We start from the raw sequence: 14,021 nt of genomic DNA, 5'->3' as shown, positions 1-14,021 counted from the left end.
GGCTGGCCCAGTCTCAGCCAAAACTAGGCTGAAGACTACAGGATCAATTTTGGGGGACTAGGTGGGTAGTTACTAATAAAGGTCCAAGAGAAGTGAATCAAAAAGTGATTGGTCCAGGATACCAGGAGAGGATCTTTGACAGTGAGGGAGGAATTGAGCATATCTGCTCAAGAATATGACCTCCACAATGCGTAGGAAAGTCGGCCCATTGGGTGAGCTGTGCAAGGCCGAGGGAGTCAAGGAACTCCCAAGTTTCCCCAGCATCCCCGTAATCCAGATGGATATTGAAATCCCCCCATAGTAAGAAATGGGTAAAGCGTAGAGCGCGTGGGATGATATCATCTAGAGCTTTGAGGAAAGCTCCTGCTGGACCCGGGGGTCATTTACCAGTGTGCCACCCAGCGTGAAGTGGGATGAGATGGTGATGTGAAAAAACCAAAGCCTCCCCATCCCCTAGCCCCAGGGTCTCGCCACGATGGAAGATCCAATTATCCCTGAACACCATCGCTATACCTCCACCTCTCCCGGTTTTGCGGTCAACGCGAGAAACTTTATATCCCTCAGGAATGGCCAGCTTAATCGCTGGATTAGAGAACCTATTGAGCCAGGTCTACGAAACTCACATGGGAATCTAAGCATCAATTCAGAAACATAAATATCCAATAAATGTGTTCTGAAATCAGGCCTACAACGTAAGCTAAAATAATGAATGCAACATGTTAGTTATGATTCACGGTTAACATTTTCATACACCTTCATTAGCATTTTCAATAGGCACCTTTACTAAATTACATTAATTTGATTATTCCAACTACATCATTAGCATAATAAACATGCAAAATGCATTTAAGGAGTCAGTTTGCCACATCACTAATAAACCCTATGTAAATATGTTACACCATTTATATGTAATCATTTATTAAACTCTCATTGAATCATGTTAATACAACAAAGGTACATTAATTAGTTTACATTTCTTCTACTATCTAATTTCATCAATAACACTAAATAGTATGAGAGTGCACACTACAAGTGGTTATGATGCACCCCTAACACGTATCCCTAATAGGATAGAATTTCGGGCTCTATCAGCGCAATTAATTAGCTAAATGGAAACTGAATTAACTGATCTAAAAATGACTCAATACAACCTTCTGTGCAGTTAACAATAGGCATTTCTGGAGAATGAATACACCAACAAGCTTCTCTTTCTTTCACAAAAATCTCTCATCTCTCTTGTGCAGTCTGAAGGGAATGGCCATGTCGTGGATTCTCCACTCTTATAATTTCGCCATGTTTGTGTCATATGCTGTATGTAAGGCCAGTTAAGATATATATTAACGTTCAAGAATATACCTCAGTAACTTCTAATAATCTATTTATGTTTTCCAGGACAATTCACGTTTCTCCCTGCATGATTTTTCATGTGTATTTTGGAATTATAGCCAAGGAGACTGGGACACAAGTGGATGTGAAAAGGTTTCTGTTGATGACGGATTTTTGAGATGTATTTGCAATCACACAACAAATTTTGCAGTACTAATGGTAGGATATCCCCCTCTTGAATATGATATATTTATTTATGTTATTTTACACTGCACCAGCAAACCACTCTCTTCTAGTCAAGATATTTAGCAGTGCAAACTAAATTACCTATAAGTCCTTGTCTATCCAGTTGTGACAAGAAAATGAATGCCATGCGTGTTGTCGTTTTTATTCCTGCATGCCATGAGGTTGTATTACAGTTGTAGGTTGAGAGAAACCATATGTGTTGTACCTAAGTAAGGGAAACACAACCTCTTTCTGTTTGTCATTACACCCATCACATGTATTATAGGAACCATTGATATGACGTGTTGATAGTTTTGATTAGCCTGTTTTATCCTTACCACTTGTTTTAATCACTTTAACTGAAGAAAAACAATTCACTATCCATGTTAACTCATATTCTTCAAATTATAAAGATTTGATTTCCCTGTCTTTGTGTTAACAAAGTGTGTCGTTTAATTATATAATTGATTTTCCACATAAATCTTCCTCGTTAGCTGACTTCCTGCTCCAGAGATCTCTTATTCGTTCTTTCAGAAGATTTTAATTCCAAACCACGTCCCATCTGGCCTGACTGAATGGATTGTCCAGGAACCATTTCAAAGGTTCCATTCATACACACAGGCACACATGCCCTTTAATAATTACCAGTGTGACAACCGCCTTAGTTGCTTCCAAAGAGATATTGTTTAGCTGTGCGCTTGATCAATTTACTCAAATCTTTTCTCTTACATTAGTAGATTATGGCAAACAACTTGTTGCCTTGAAATTTAATGGGTGAGCTACTTTTAAACGAGTCTGGACTCACCGTACCCTGCATCAGGCGGTTCCCAGGGAGGCTTGAAGGGTGGGAGGCGGGTTTGTTATTGAGAAGGGTGCTAGTTTTGTTTCTGGGGCTAGTTTTGCAGCAGTGCAGCTATTTCGGCCGCAGTAAAAAATCAGCAAACCAGCCTAATCCGCCCAGCCCTCAAGTTTGTCTCCAGGCTCCCTGTGTTTTGAAATGTGTTATGGTTTCAAAAGCATCCACTGCAAAGATTCTTGAAAATCCAGCAGTTTGCAGCAACATTAAAGTGTCAAGATATCTCTGGTGATTAATCTTCGTGCAAGCGAGAGATGGGAGTTTTGTCTAGCTGCTGGTTTGACTCATCTAAGGTAGCCCAGAGGGTTAATATGCCTGCTGCAAATAATGCTGTACTACGCAGATCACAAACTGTATTTTATGTGCATAGCTCAGCGAGTTTTTGTCACATGGCTCCTTTTGCTACTGTACAGTTCATAAGTTACAAGTAGCACTGTGAGCTATGAACTGCCATCAAAGAGCTGACTGCAAACTGTATAGTACAGGGTAGAAAGTTATGTTTTTCATTATTCAAATGTTGCTAAAAAGGGTTTCCTTGGGTAGAAATACATTCTTATTAGTAAAAACCAACCTTAACCACTCTGTTACGTTCTGAATCCTGAGTTTGTGCTTTTCCAGATCAAATACTTTAAAAAAATGCCTATTAGTACCCATGACATGTGACTCCTACACCTCATAGTCCCCTTTGTCTTATGTACCATTTTCTGTACACTTTCTCAAACACATATTTTTCATTGTCTCTATGTGTGCGTGCGTGCTGTACAATTCAATTGAATTTGTAATGAAAAATGTGTTGTAGAATGCACCATTTTTTGCCATCTTCCCCCAAATGTTCTTTGGGGAAGAACCCCCATCCAAAGTCTCCTTCTAGTGTCAGGCTTGCTCGCTGCGCTCGCTCTCTACACAACGCATGGTCTGTTCTGACAAAATTTGCCAGAACAGCTTTGGGTTCTCAGTCCGGCCCTGCTTTAAAGTATCCACATTCAATTTGTGTGTTTAGAGCTATTACTGTAACAAATTCCTCTTCAAATCCCATATTCGCCCAGCCAGAATAAGAATTGCTTCTCATTCCTAGACTATTGATCTTCAAGGATTTTTTGGTTACAAACCTTTACAGTGTTTTTTTTTTAAACCCATTTAATTTTCGACAAAGAAACACAGTACAATATAAAATCCATGTAAAGTACAAATTCTTGTATTACTTATGCTCATCAATAGCATCAACAATGTACTGTAAGGGATACACACAAAAAATACTTAAGGATGCTAGAACATAAACACTTTAACAACTGGTATTGAACAAGTAATATGAGGCCACCTAGAATTAAAGACCATAACCGAAAAATATAATTCCAGTCTTCTAGAGTTTCTTCAGCTTCAGTGCTCTGTAAAAAATCTCAGGCCAGAATATGGGCTACAGGTAGCACACAGCTTTTGCAATAGGCATTGAGATATTTGCAGAAAAATGAACACAGGCCAAGGTTTTTATATTCTTGTACTCCTGTCACAGTGACATGCCTGAAGCCCTTCTGAAAATCTTACCAATACCTTCCACAGAGGCCAAAAGCAATGAGTCACCCATAGCTATATAGGGGTGCCAGGATGCTTCTTGCACTAAACACTATAGTACTGCCTCCTCATTATTGATTCAATTTATCATGGCTAACAATGGTACCTCCTGTGCTGTTTACTCTGGGGAATCTCACAATATATGCAGTATCATTCTGACTTTCCCAGATCTAATTACTAGTACCTGTACCATCTATATTTTCAGGCCAAAAGCAAGTGGTTTCACAATTGAAAGCACCAACGGTGTTGATCCATAACCCAGTGGAAGAAAATAAACAGAATATGCAATTTAGGTAGAATATAACTGTATGCAATTCAATTCGATATGTGCTTTCTTCTGTTTAAGCAAACCATTGAAGATACAAATAAATACATAATCAGCAACTTAAAAACAACCAATAGTGCATGAAAACAAGTAAACATAAATGAAATTACAAATATCAGAAATAGTTGCACTAAAATGTAAAACATCACAGAACCTATGTTCACAAAAGCCAAATAAGGTCCCAGGAACGATTTGAAATAATCAAGTGAGCTCTTACCAATGGTTTACAACAGTCTCAAGAGGTTTAATATTCTCAAAGTGGTTAAAAATAAGTGGTAAGCAGATTATTTAGTAGAAGAATTAATTATTTCAGGGTTATTGAATATTTCTGGGATACCTGATAGGGAGCAAGTTGTTTTGATATGTTGTACCCAAGGGATCCAAGCCACATAGTCCAGTGACAAGCAGTCTGATATAACAGACCTGGTGAGGCATGCCTCTTGCTTGACCCAAACTGAAATCTGAACAGCAGTGTGAGGTTCTGTAATTCTCGAGTTTGACTCCATTTTGTTCTGTGCCACCATTTTGTGTTGCCCTCACGTAGGCCTGTGAAGGTAGCCTGGCAAATAAAGTGGCCTGGCCTTCTTAGTTCAGGTATACATTAACTAGGTTTCTTTTTGACTCTGAAATGAACTGTAAGAAACTGACCTCTGCACCTGAAACTGACCCCGCAAAGCCAATTTCCCTGATCGATCTTTGTCTGAGATTGCCAATCAATGTTCAGGACATCGTTAACTTTTACGTTCCTTGTACATGCCTTATCTTGTTCAGCATCTGTTACTGTTTCTTTTTTTATGTTTCTTCATTACATGGGTTATGCTTTCAATTATAGGTTTGTCCGGCTTGTGGAGATTGAATTTGGGACATTCCTAATAATTAACTTTTGGGTTGGTATACTGTAAATTGAGTTTTTGTTATGTGACACTTTGTCTGAAAATGTACCTTATTGGTTAGAATTTTGTGCAGTGGGTGTACATTTATAATGTGAATATTGGGTATAAAAGGAGACATCTCGCCTTAGTAAAATGAGCAGTCTCCTGAGAATTTACACCGTGATGTATTTCTAGGATCACTGTTTCTAGCTGCAGCTAATAAACTTGGTCTCTGATGCCATCCAGAAGTATTCCGTGTCTCTGTATACCAAGACAGGTGAACTCGAAGATCTTAGGCGTGCCCCTGACGCCGCTGGGTTAAACCCCGGTTCTTCAACTGGCGCCCAACGTCGGGCGACTTCAGCGGTACTGGTCCAAGCCCGAAGATTGTGAGGAGCCCCGTGAGGAAATTCTGGAGGACGGCCGCCACTTCATCGACCCCTGCATGTCGACGTGGACCGAAGGTTTTTTTCTGCGAGGTTTCCCCTTTCCGACGGCTGCGAAGGACTGCTGCCCTGACTGTCGCCCTTTCTTGGACCCTCTTGTGATGATTTGTAAGGCGAGACGTTAGACGGTCTTCTGGTGGTGTGACAGACATTTTGGTTAAGTATAAGTGGGTCGCTCCCACGACTTTGTTTTGTTTCTTGGTTTTGATTCGGCCATTGCAATAGTCGAAGCCGGGGGGTTCGTATATTTGCGACTGTATCATTTTTGATAACCCCTTGAAGTTTGAAGCAAGACTAGTGAGCTAAAAGATGCCTGGTTTTAGCAAATTTAGGAAATGGTTTTGTTGTAGTTGTAATAGGGATTCCCGATTGGAGGACTCGTGACCGATACCTCCGGTTGGAACTCCAACTTATGAGCTCTATTCAAAGCATGGTGTAGGTCCCATTACCTTTAATGAAGTATGGGTCCGTTATACAAGGAAAGATGGTGTTTTACGATGGCCCCAACATGGTAGTTTTGAATCAGATGTTTTAGATAACCTAGAAGTTGCACTATTTAAGAAGAAAGCCCGGCCGGCGATGTTTGACTCTTTCCGCCTTTGGCGTAAGGAAGCCAAACAGCGAGAAATTAAGCAAGCTAAGAGAGATAGGAAGTAAAGGAATATATCGGTAATGCAAGCTGCTAGGCAGTTTAAGGAAGATGAAGAATATCGTGCGATTGAAGTGTCAGATAGACAACATTGCATGGCCATTGACAAATGTTAACCGGCTTTGCCACCTCCCCTTTCAAATGTGACTGTAGACCCTGAAAACGATCCTTTGATGTCACATTTACTGAGATTACCACCCCCTTATGTGCAGGGTGCTACTGCACCTCCGTTACCTCCAGTTGTTGCACCCCTTGTTGTCGTTCAACCCCCTGTTGTAGTTCCGCCACCCGTTGCTTCACAGGTGGTTCTTCCTCCCCCGGCGCAGCCCCCTCCAGGGCCGCCAGCCTTGCCACCAGCCTTGCCTCAAACTCCTTTGCCTTACACTCCTTTATCTTCGACTTCTCTTATTTCTGTCCCTACGTCTCTGTCACCTCAAAACACTTTGTCTCCTGTCCTCATGTCAACTTCTTCTCTTTCCGCTCGGCAACGAATGACTGAGACTGTCACTAGTCTTTTGTCTCCTTTCTTTGGGTCACTGAATATGACCCCTGTTTCTGAACGTAAGCAGAGATATAGTCAGCTCCCTGGTCCCGAAGAGCGGGCAGTGTTAGATCTCCTTGCTCGTAGATGGGTTTCGAATACCTCCAAGTACGGTCCACAAGTGGTTATGGATATCTTCCTACAGCTGGAGGCACCAAAACAAAGGTATGTTTTTGATGTCATGTGTACCTTCCTTCGTCAGGAGTGGGAAGATAATGAGTTGGGTTCAATTCCACTGGAATTGCTTAATGTTCAGTCTGAATTTGCTAAAGGGACGAAAGTGGGTTCCGATGTTGAGGAAGCGGTAGAGTCGCTACTTACTTTTAGGTCTAGACTTCCACCTCAGTCATTGTTCGAACCTGACCCTTCTATTAGGAGAAAAGTGAAGCAGTATCCTATGAGGGAGGTTCCCCCTGTATGGAGAGAGGCAGTTGTGGCTGATGCCGCTCATGGTATTGCGGCTGCACCGGCTTTTTTTCAGCGAGTGTGGGTGCATGTCCCTTGGAAGAGAGCTGAGGTCCTGGCTCTTAAGCAGACTTTGCCTGACCCCCGTAAAAATCCTGCTGGTTATTATAAGGAGTTGTCTCAGACAGTTGATGCGTGTGTTATGAATTCAGCTGACATAGATATGTTGATGGGTAAGGTAGTTCCTCAACCTTTGTGGGCGAAGATCCGTCACGAGGATCACGCGCCAGAGTTAGGAGATACGTGGGTTAATATTACTGCTGCAGATGGTCGGCAGGTAGGAGGTGCCAAACCTGAACCCTTAGTTGCAGAACTACCTGGTAGGATTATTAATTTAATGAAAACTATGATGCCTCCTCTGCGGGTGAATTGGGACAAGTTAGCAGCATGTAAACAAAAGAAAGACGAGAGTGTGTCTGATTTCTTCACTAGGTTTGAGGAAACATTCATTGATCATAGTGGTCAGGATATGAGTACAGAAGGTGGTCAGAGGTTGTTTGTAGATAAGTTTGTTTTTAATTTACTTCCTGAACTTTCTAATAAGTTAAAGGACTCTGAGAGTTCATGGGCTGTTTCTTCTTCGGCTCAGATATTGGCTACTGCACAATACTATGAGAATAGAGATAAAGATGAGAAGGATAAAGTAGAGAAGAAGACTAGAGAATTAAAAACGAAAGTTCTTCTGCAGCAGGCTTACCCGCCTCGCCCTAATCAGTGTCAGTTTCAGCAACCTTCCCAGTTTCAGCAACCCCCACAGTTTCAGAAACTGTTGCAGAAGCCTGAGTCTTTTGCTTCGCGACTCCCGCTAGGCCCTAATCAGTGTGCTTATTGTAAAGAAGAAGGTCACTTCAAGAATAGTTGCCCGATCTTGCTACAGCGTGCGAATGGTATGTCTGGTCTGAGAGGTCGTGGTGGTTTCCAACAAGTACCTAGGGGTAGGGGACGTGGTACGTTTCCCCAGAATGAACGTTCCTTTTCCCCTCAGAATTCTATGAATTATTTTGACCGACAGAATGTTCCGACCGTCCAGTCCGCTCAGTACTACACTGATGATTATTATGTTGGAAGTGAGAGTGCTGGTTTTAATGATAGTTAGGACAGCCATGGACAAAGGAAGGGAGTAGTGTCAGTTCCAGTAGACCAGAGTGGACCTTATGTTGAGGTGATTACATCAGGTGTGGCAGAACCTTTTCTTTTGGATACTGGTGCAGCAAAGAGTTCTATCATGCACTCTAAACTCCCCGGGGCACCTTTGTCTGGCTTGACCAATGTTTCAGTAGGATTTTCTGGCGCCCCAGTTCGTAATCTGGTTTCTTGTCCTTTGCCCCTTTCTATTGGTCCTTGTGAATTGGAAGCTCCCCTTATTCTAACGACGGGCTGTGGCGAGAATCTGTTGGGTTTGGACTTGTTGAAATGATTGCATGCGACATTACATTGTTCTCCTTCGGGAGTACATCTTACGGTGGTTAAGAAAGTGATTTCCCCGATGTATCTATCTAAGGATCGCCTTCCACTGGAACTGCGTTCTCTCCCTGATACACTTTGGGCTACAAGTCCCAATGATGTTGGTCTCTTGCAGATTCCACCCTATGTTGTTACCCTTAAGTTGAATGCTAAATTACCTCGCATTCCCCAGTACAAAATTTCCAGGGATGGTGAAAGAGCTCTTTTAGCGATTATCTATGATTTGGTTGAGAAAGGTGTGGTTGAAGAAACGAGAGGTAATGTGTGCAACAGTCCTGTTCTGCCTGTCCTTAAGCGTACTGACTCTTCTCAGCCACCTGTGTATCGGTTTGTGATCGACCTTCGAGAGGTCAATAAGATCGTTGTGCCACAGTTTCCTGTTGTCCCGGACATTACTGCTTTATTGACTATAATCCCTGCCTCAGCTGCTTGGTTTTCTGTTATTGATCTGAAGAACGCTTTCTTCAGTATTCTGATTGCTGAGGAAAGTAGGGATATTTTTGGCTTCTCTTTAGGAGGACGCAGTTTCCGGTTTAAGCGCGCTCCTCAAGGTTATTGTGAGAGTCCCTCCATTTACAGTCAGGCTTTGAAAACTCAGCTTGATACTCTTGCATTGCCTTCGGGTGTTACTCTTATCCAGTATGTTGATCTGTTGGTTGCTGCTGATGATGAAGAGTTTTGTAAAGAAGTTACTCTTTCTTTGTTGCGACACCTGTCTGACCTTCATCATAAAGTGTCACCTTCGAAGTTGCAGTATTGCTGCCAAGAAGTGACCTACTTAGGTCATCTCTTGTTGAAGGAGGGAAGGCGATTTACCCCAGAGCGTATTTAAGCGATTGCCCAAATGACTGTGCCATGCACACAGAGAGAGGTGCGTGCCTTCTTAGGTATCACCTCGTATTGTAGACAGTGGATTCTGAATTTTTCTTTGCTAGCGAAACCTTTGTTGGCACTTACTCTTAAGGACACACCACACCCTCTTCCTTGGTCTGACGAATGTCAGAAGAGTTTTTCCGAATTGCGTGATGCATTGTGTTCTGCTCCGGTGTTGGGTACCCCCGACTACAGTAAACCTTTTACACTTTATGTACACGAGAGAGAAGGTTGTGCGTTGTCAGTGTTGACGCAACAATTTGGAGACAAGCAGCGCCCATGTGCGTATTTTTCAGCTACTTTAGATCCGGTAGCTAGGGCGTTGCCTAGTTGTCTAAGAGCTACAGCGGCAGCGGCTGTTTCTATCCGACAGTCTGCTGGTTTGGTATTGGACAATACATTGATTGTGATGGTCCCACATGCAGTGGATACCCTATTGAATAGAACGAAGACTCAACATCTTACCAGTGCGCGTTTGTCAGGTTATGAGTTGACGCTTTTGGCTAGCCATGTGCACATTAAGCGGTGCAACACATTGAATCCAGCTACATTCTTGCCGATTTTTGTAGAGACAGATGCTCAGGAACAGCATGACTGTTTTCTCCGGACAGAGGAGGAAACGAAGGGTAGAGTTGATCTGAAAGATACTCCTCTTTCGAATCCTGATGGTACCCTATGGGTAGATGGTTCGTGCTCTAAGCTTCCGAATGGAGAGACGACTGCAGCATATGCTGTCACAACTTTGCACACGATTTTTGAAACAGCACGTATTGCACAGAATTCAGCGCAAGCAGCGGAGTTGATAGCATTGACTAGAGCATGTGTGTTGTCAAAAGGAAAGAGAGTGAATGTTTATACTGATAGCCAATACGCATTTGGCGTGGCTCACAGTTTTGGTCGCTTGTGGAAAGAGAGAGGATTTCTTACTTCCCATGGATACGAAAATTCAGCATGGACAATTAGTGAGTGAACTTCTTGAATCACTTACTTTGCCGACCCAAATTGCGATAGTGAAGTGTAGTGCGCATAAGAAGGTTACGGATGATGTGGGTCAAGGGAATGCGTTTGCAGATGAAGTAGCGAGAGAAACGGCGAAAGATGTGACGAGTCGGATGTATGTTGCAGGTCCTGCCAGATGGGTTGTGGAAGGAGGAATGTGTGAAGATACAAAAGAAAGTGTGAAGATGATTCAGGCAGAAGCTACTGAGAAAGAATTGAGTATGTGGAGAGAGAGTACGGGAATGTTGGATTCAACAGGCTGTTGGGTTGAGTTGTCAGAGCACCAGCGATGGTTGTTGCCGAATGCATATGTGCTTCCGATGGTTACTATGGCTCATGGGTTGGCTCACATTAGTTCAAAAGGGATATGTAAGTTGTTGGCTCCGGTATGGCAGAATGGTGGAATTCCTAAGTGTGCTGAGAATTTGGTTAAACACTGCATGATTTGCTTGATGTATAATCCTGGAAAGGGAACCCCAACTCCAGCGGGTCATTTTGCTCCTCCAACGTATCCGTTCGAGGTGCTACAGATAGACTATATTCATATGGAAAGATGCAATAACTTGAAGTATGGCCTTGTGGTTGTTTGTGCCTTTTCCAGACGGATAGAGGCCTACCCCCTAAAGGATTATACTGCCTTGTCTACAGCCAAGGTTTTGCTTAAAGAATTCTTTCCCAGATATGGCTTGCGGAGGATGGTATGGAGTGATAATGGAAGTGAATTCGTGGGTCAGATTATGAAGAAAGTATGTGCGGGTCTGGGTATTAAACAGAAATTCCACGCTGTGAATCACCCCCAGTCAGCAGGCCTGGTCGAGTGCTATAATGGCACTCTGAAGCTGAAGTTGGCCAAGGTGCAAGCGAGCTCTGGTCTTACATGGCCCGATGCCTTACCATTGGCACTTTTGTCCACGAGAACGACAGTACATTCTCACGTGGGACTTGGCCCATACGAGATTGTTTTTGGACGCCCGGCGAATGTCTGGGGTGTGCCGAGGCCTAAGAAGTACAGTGATATCGAGTACCCTATGTTGGTTGACTACTTACATGATTTGACTGCTAAATTGCGTGTTCTTCACCAACAGGTCCATGACACTTTGCCTTCAGTTTCTGTAGACGCAGGCCACACGATTCAACCTGGCGACTGGGTTCTAACCAAGAATTTCCAGAGGTCAAAGAACTTGGAACCAAGATGGACCGGTCCATACCAAGTCCTGTTATCAACTCGGACTGCTATTAAGGTGTTCGGCAAGAAAAACTGGGTACATGGTACCCATTGTAAGAAGATACCTTTGCCCTTACCGTACGATAAGTGGGTCCGGGAAGGTGTTGCCGATTCCGAGAGTGAAAGCGTTCCGAGATTTGTACCTTTTAGCGATGCACATCTGGAATGGACTCAGTCAGAACGTGCGGATGATAAAGTCTTGCAAGAAGCTGTGCTGCCGTGTTTGAGACTTGATACTACGCACCCAGAGACACTCTTTCAGGATCAAACTGTGCCTGGTAAAGAACGCTACAACTTAAGGTCTAAAAAGGACAAATACAATTTGAATTTTTTTGTGAATTACACTCTTTCAGACAAGAGACTATTTTTCTTTTTCTTTTTCGAACCACCATCCGGGTTCAGCTTCAGGGTCGCGGTATAAGAACTTAAGGGGTGGCCCGCGTATTGACGAAAGGTCTGCGGTTCTAGGGACGTCTAGGACGCCTGGACGCACACTTGAGTGAGAAGGAAAATTGCCGCGAGCAGCACGTTAGAGGATGGAGTCTGTTGTAACTGAAAGAGATGTTGAGAGAATAGATCTTAAGACTAGATTTTGTACATTGATACATAGCAAATGTTTTATAATATTGTGCTTTTTGATATTTTTAAGTATCACATTAGCTTGTGTGGGTTGGACTGTCTATGCTACACAACAGATATCTGCACCCACCTCCCAACCTATGCTTTCTTTCACTACCAGTTTTATACGTTGCCTGAACATGAACAGACAAGGAGATCAGAATTTGTCAACAACTCGTTTATACAGTTGTTGCATCAGTTAGTAGTAAATACCACTAATTGTTGGGTTTGTGGTCTTATGCCTCATACGACAGATAAAGGTATGCCATATTTGGTTTTGCCTTTTTCTTTTAATGGGTCTGTGTGGGCTTTTCAAACCATGTTTATCTATGCAAATGAGGTACGCCCCTTACGTTCCCTTAAAGATAACTTGAGCAATAGTGCCTTAATAAGGGAATAGTAGCTATGATCCGAGATATTGATGCATATAATGCTATCCCTAAGGATGAGGTGCAGGCTTACGTTGGTTGGAACGTGACTGGATATAGTACCAGTTTGACAGAGAAGGAGAGATGAAAAAGGTCTCCCTCTATTTGGATTGTACCCCACCGAGGCCACTTTTGTTTTCAAGGTAATGGTCGGAATCCGAAAGCTCAGCTAGGTAAGAGTGTGTGTGCTCAAACATATGTCTATTGATCTTGGACTTCTCCACCGTTTGTGCCAGCTAAAGGCACATATTTTGTTTGTCATGACAGAGCCTACACATGGTTGCCACCTGATTTTTCAGGAACGTGCTATGTGGCGTTTCTACTTCCCCCTACATACACTACTGTTTCAGACTATCATAGAACGAGATATGGTAGAGGTGTCTTCAATAAGGAAGGTACCGCAGCACACGAAGTAGGAGATTTCTTCAAGGGCTTCTTGCCCTTTTGGGGTCCTATGATCAATAATAGGCATATTCGGCAGCTTGTCCGCGTTGTTGAAGCTACTATTAATGAGACAGCAGGTGCTCTTAGTAATGTTACAGCTGAGCTTCAAGCGGACCGCCTTATGACTTTGCAGAACCGTATGGTATTAGACATCATACTTGCAGATCGAGGAGGAGTATGTAAATTGATTGGATCCAGTTGCTGTGTTTACATACCAGATAATGCCCCTACAGTGTACCAAGCCATCTCTAGGTTGTAGAAAATCTCTGAGTCTATCCATGTAGACGAAGGAGACTGGTCATTGACGGGATGGTTTTGGGGACTGCTGTCCAAATGGGGATGGAAGATTTTGACATTCCTTGGTATGGTTTTAACCATCCTTTTCTCTTGTTGTCTTTGTACTACTATGTGTGTTCGGAGACCTGTCCCGAGAGAAGTAGAGAATAATAAGATGATGCTACAGCAACACCTTGATGACCTAATGAATATCGACATAGACCTAGATTCAGATTAACATGAGTCTTAGGTTATTGCCTACGTAATGGCAAAAGGAGGGTCTGAGGTCCTGTAATTCTCGAATCTGACTCCATTTTGTTCTGTGCCACCATTTTGTGTTGCCCTCACGTAGGCCTGTGAAGGTAGCCTGGCGAATAAAGTGGCCTGGCCTTCTTAGTTCATGTATACATTAACTAGGTT

At 42.9% G+C, this 14,021-nt stretch overlaps 1 protein-coding gene across 5 annotated transcripts in view; it reads left to right on the top strand.

Moving 5' to 3' along the window:
- The window catches only part of ADGRG7 (adhesion G protein-coupled receptor G7), a 1,782,456-nt gene that overhangs the window by 1,251,756 nt on the left and 516,679 nt on the right, over window positions 1-14,021 (top strand). For all 5 annotated transcript variants that reach the window (XM_085622407.1, XM_085622408.1, XM_085622405.1 and 2 more), the window contains one exon: window positions 1,393-1,545. In XM_085622407.1, coding sequence (XP_085478533.1) covers window positions 1,393-1,545 — 153 coding nt within the window. The remainder of the gene's footprint in view (window positions 1-1,392; window positions 1,546-14,021) is intronic.

The sequence above is a fragment of the Triturus cristatus genome, chromosome 8 (assembly GCF_964204655.1).
Source record: "Triturus cristatus chromosome 8, aTriCri1.1, whole genome shotgun sequence".
NCBI classification, from domain to species: Eukaryota; Metazoa; Chordata; class Amphibia; order Caudata; family Salamandridae; genus Triturus; species Triturus cristatus.
This window is presented reverse-complemented; position numbering and strand designations above follow the sequence as displayed.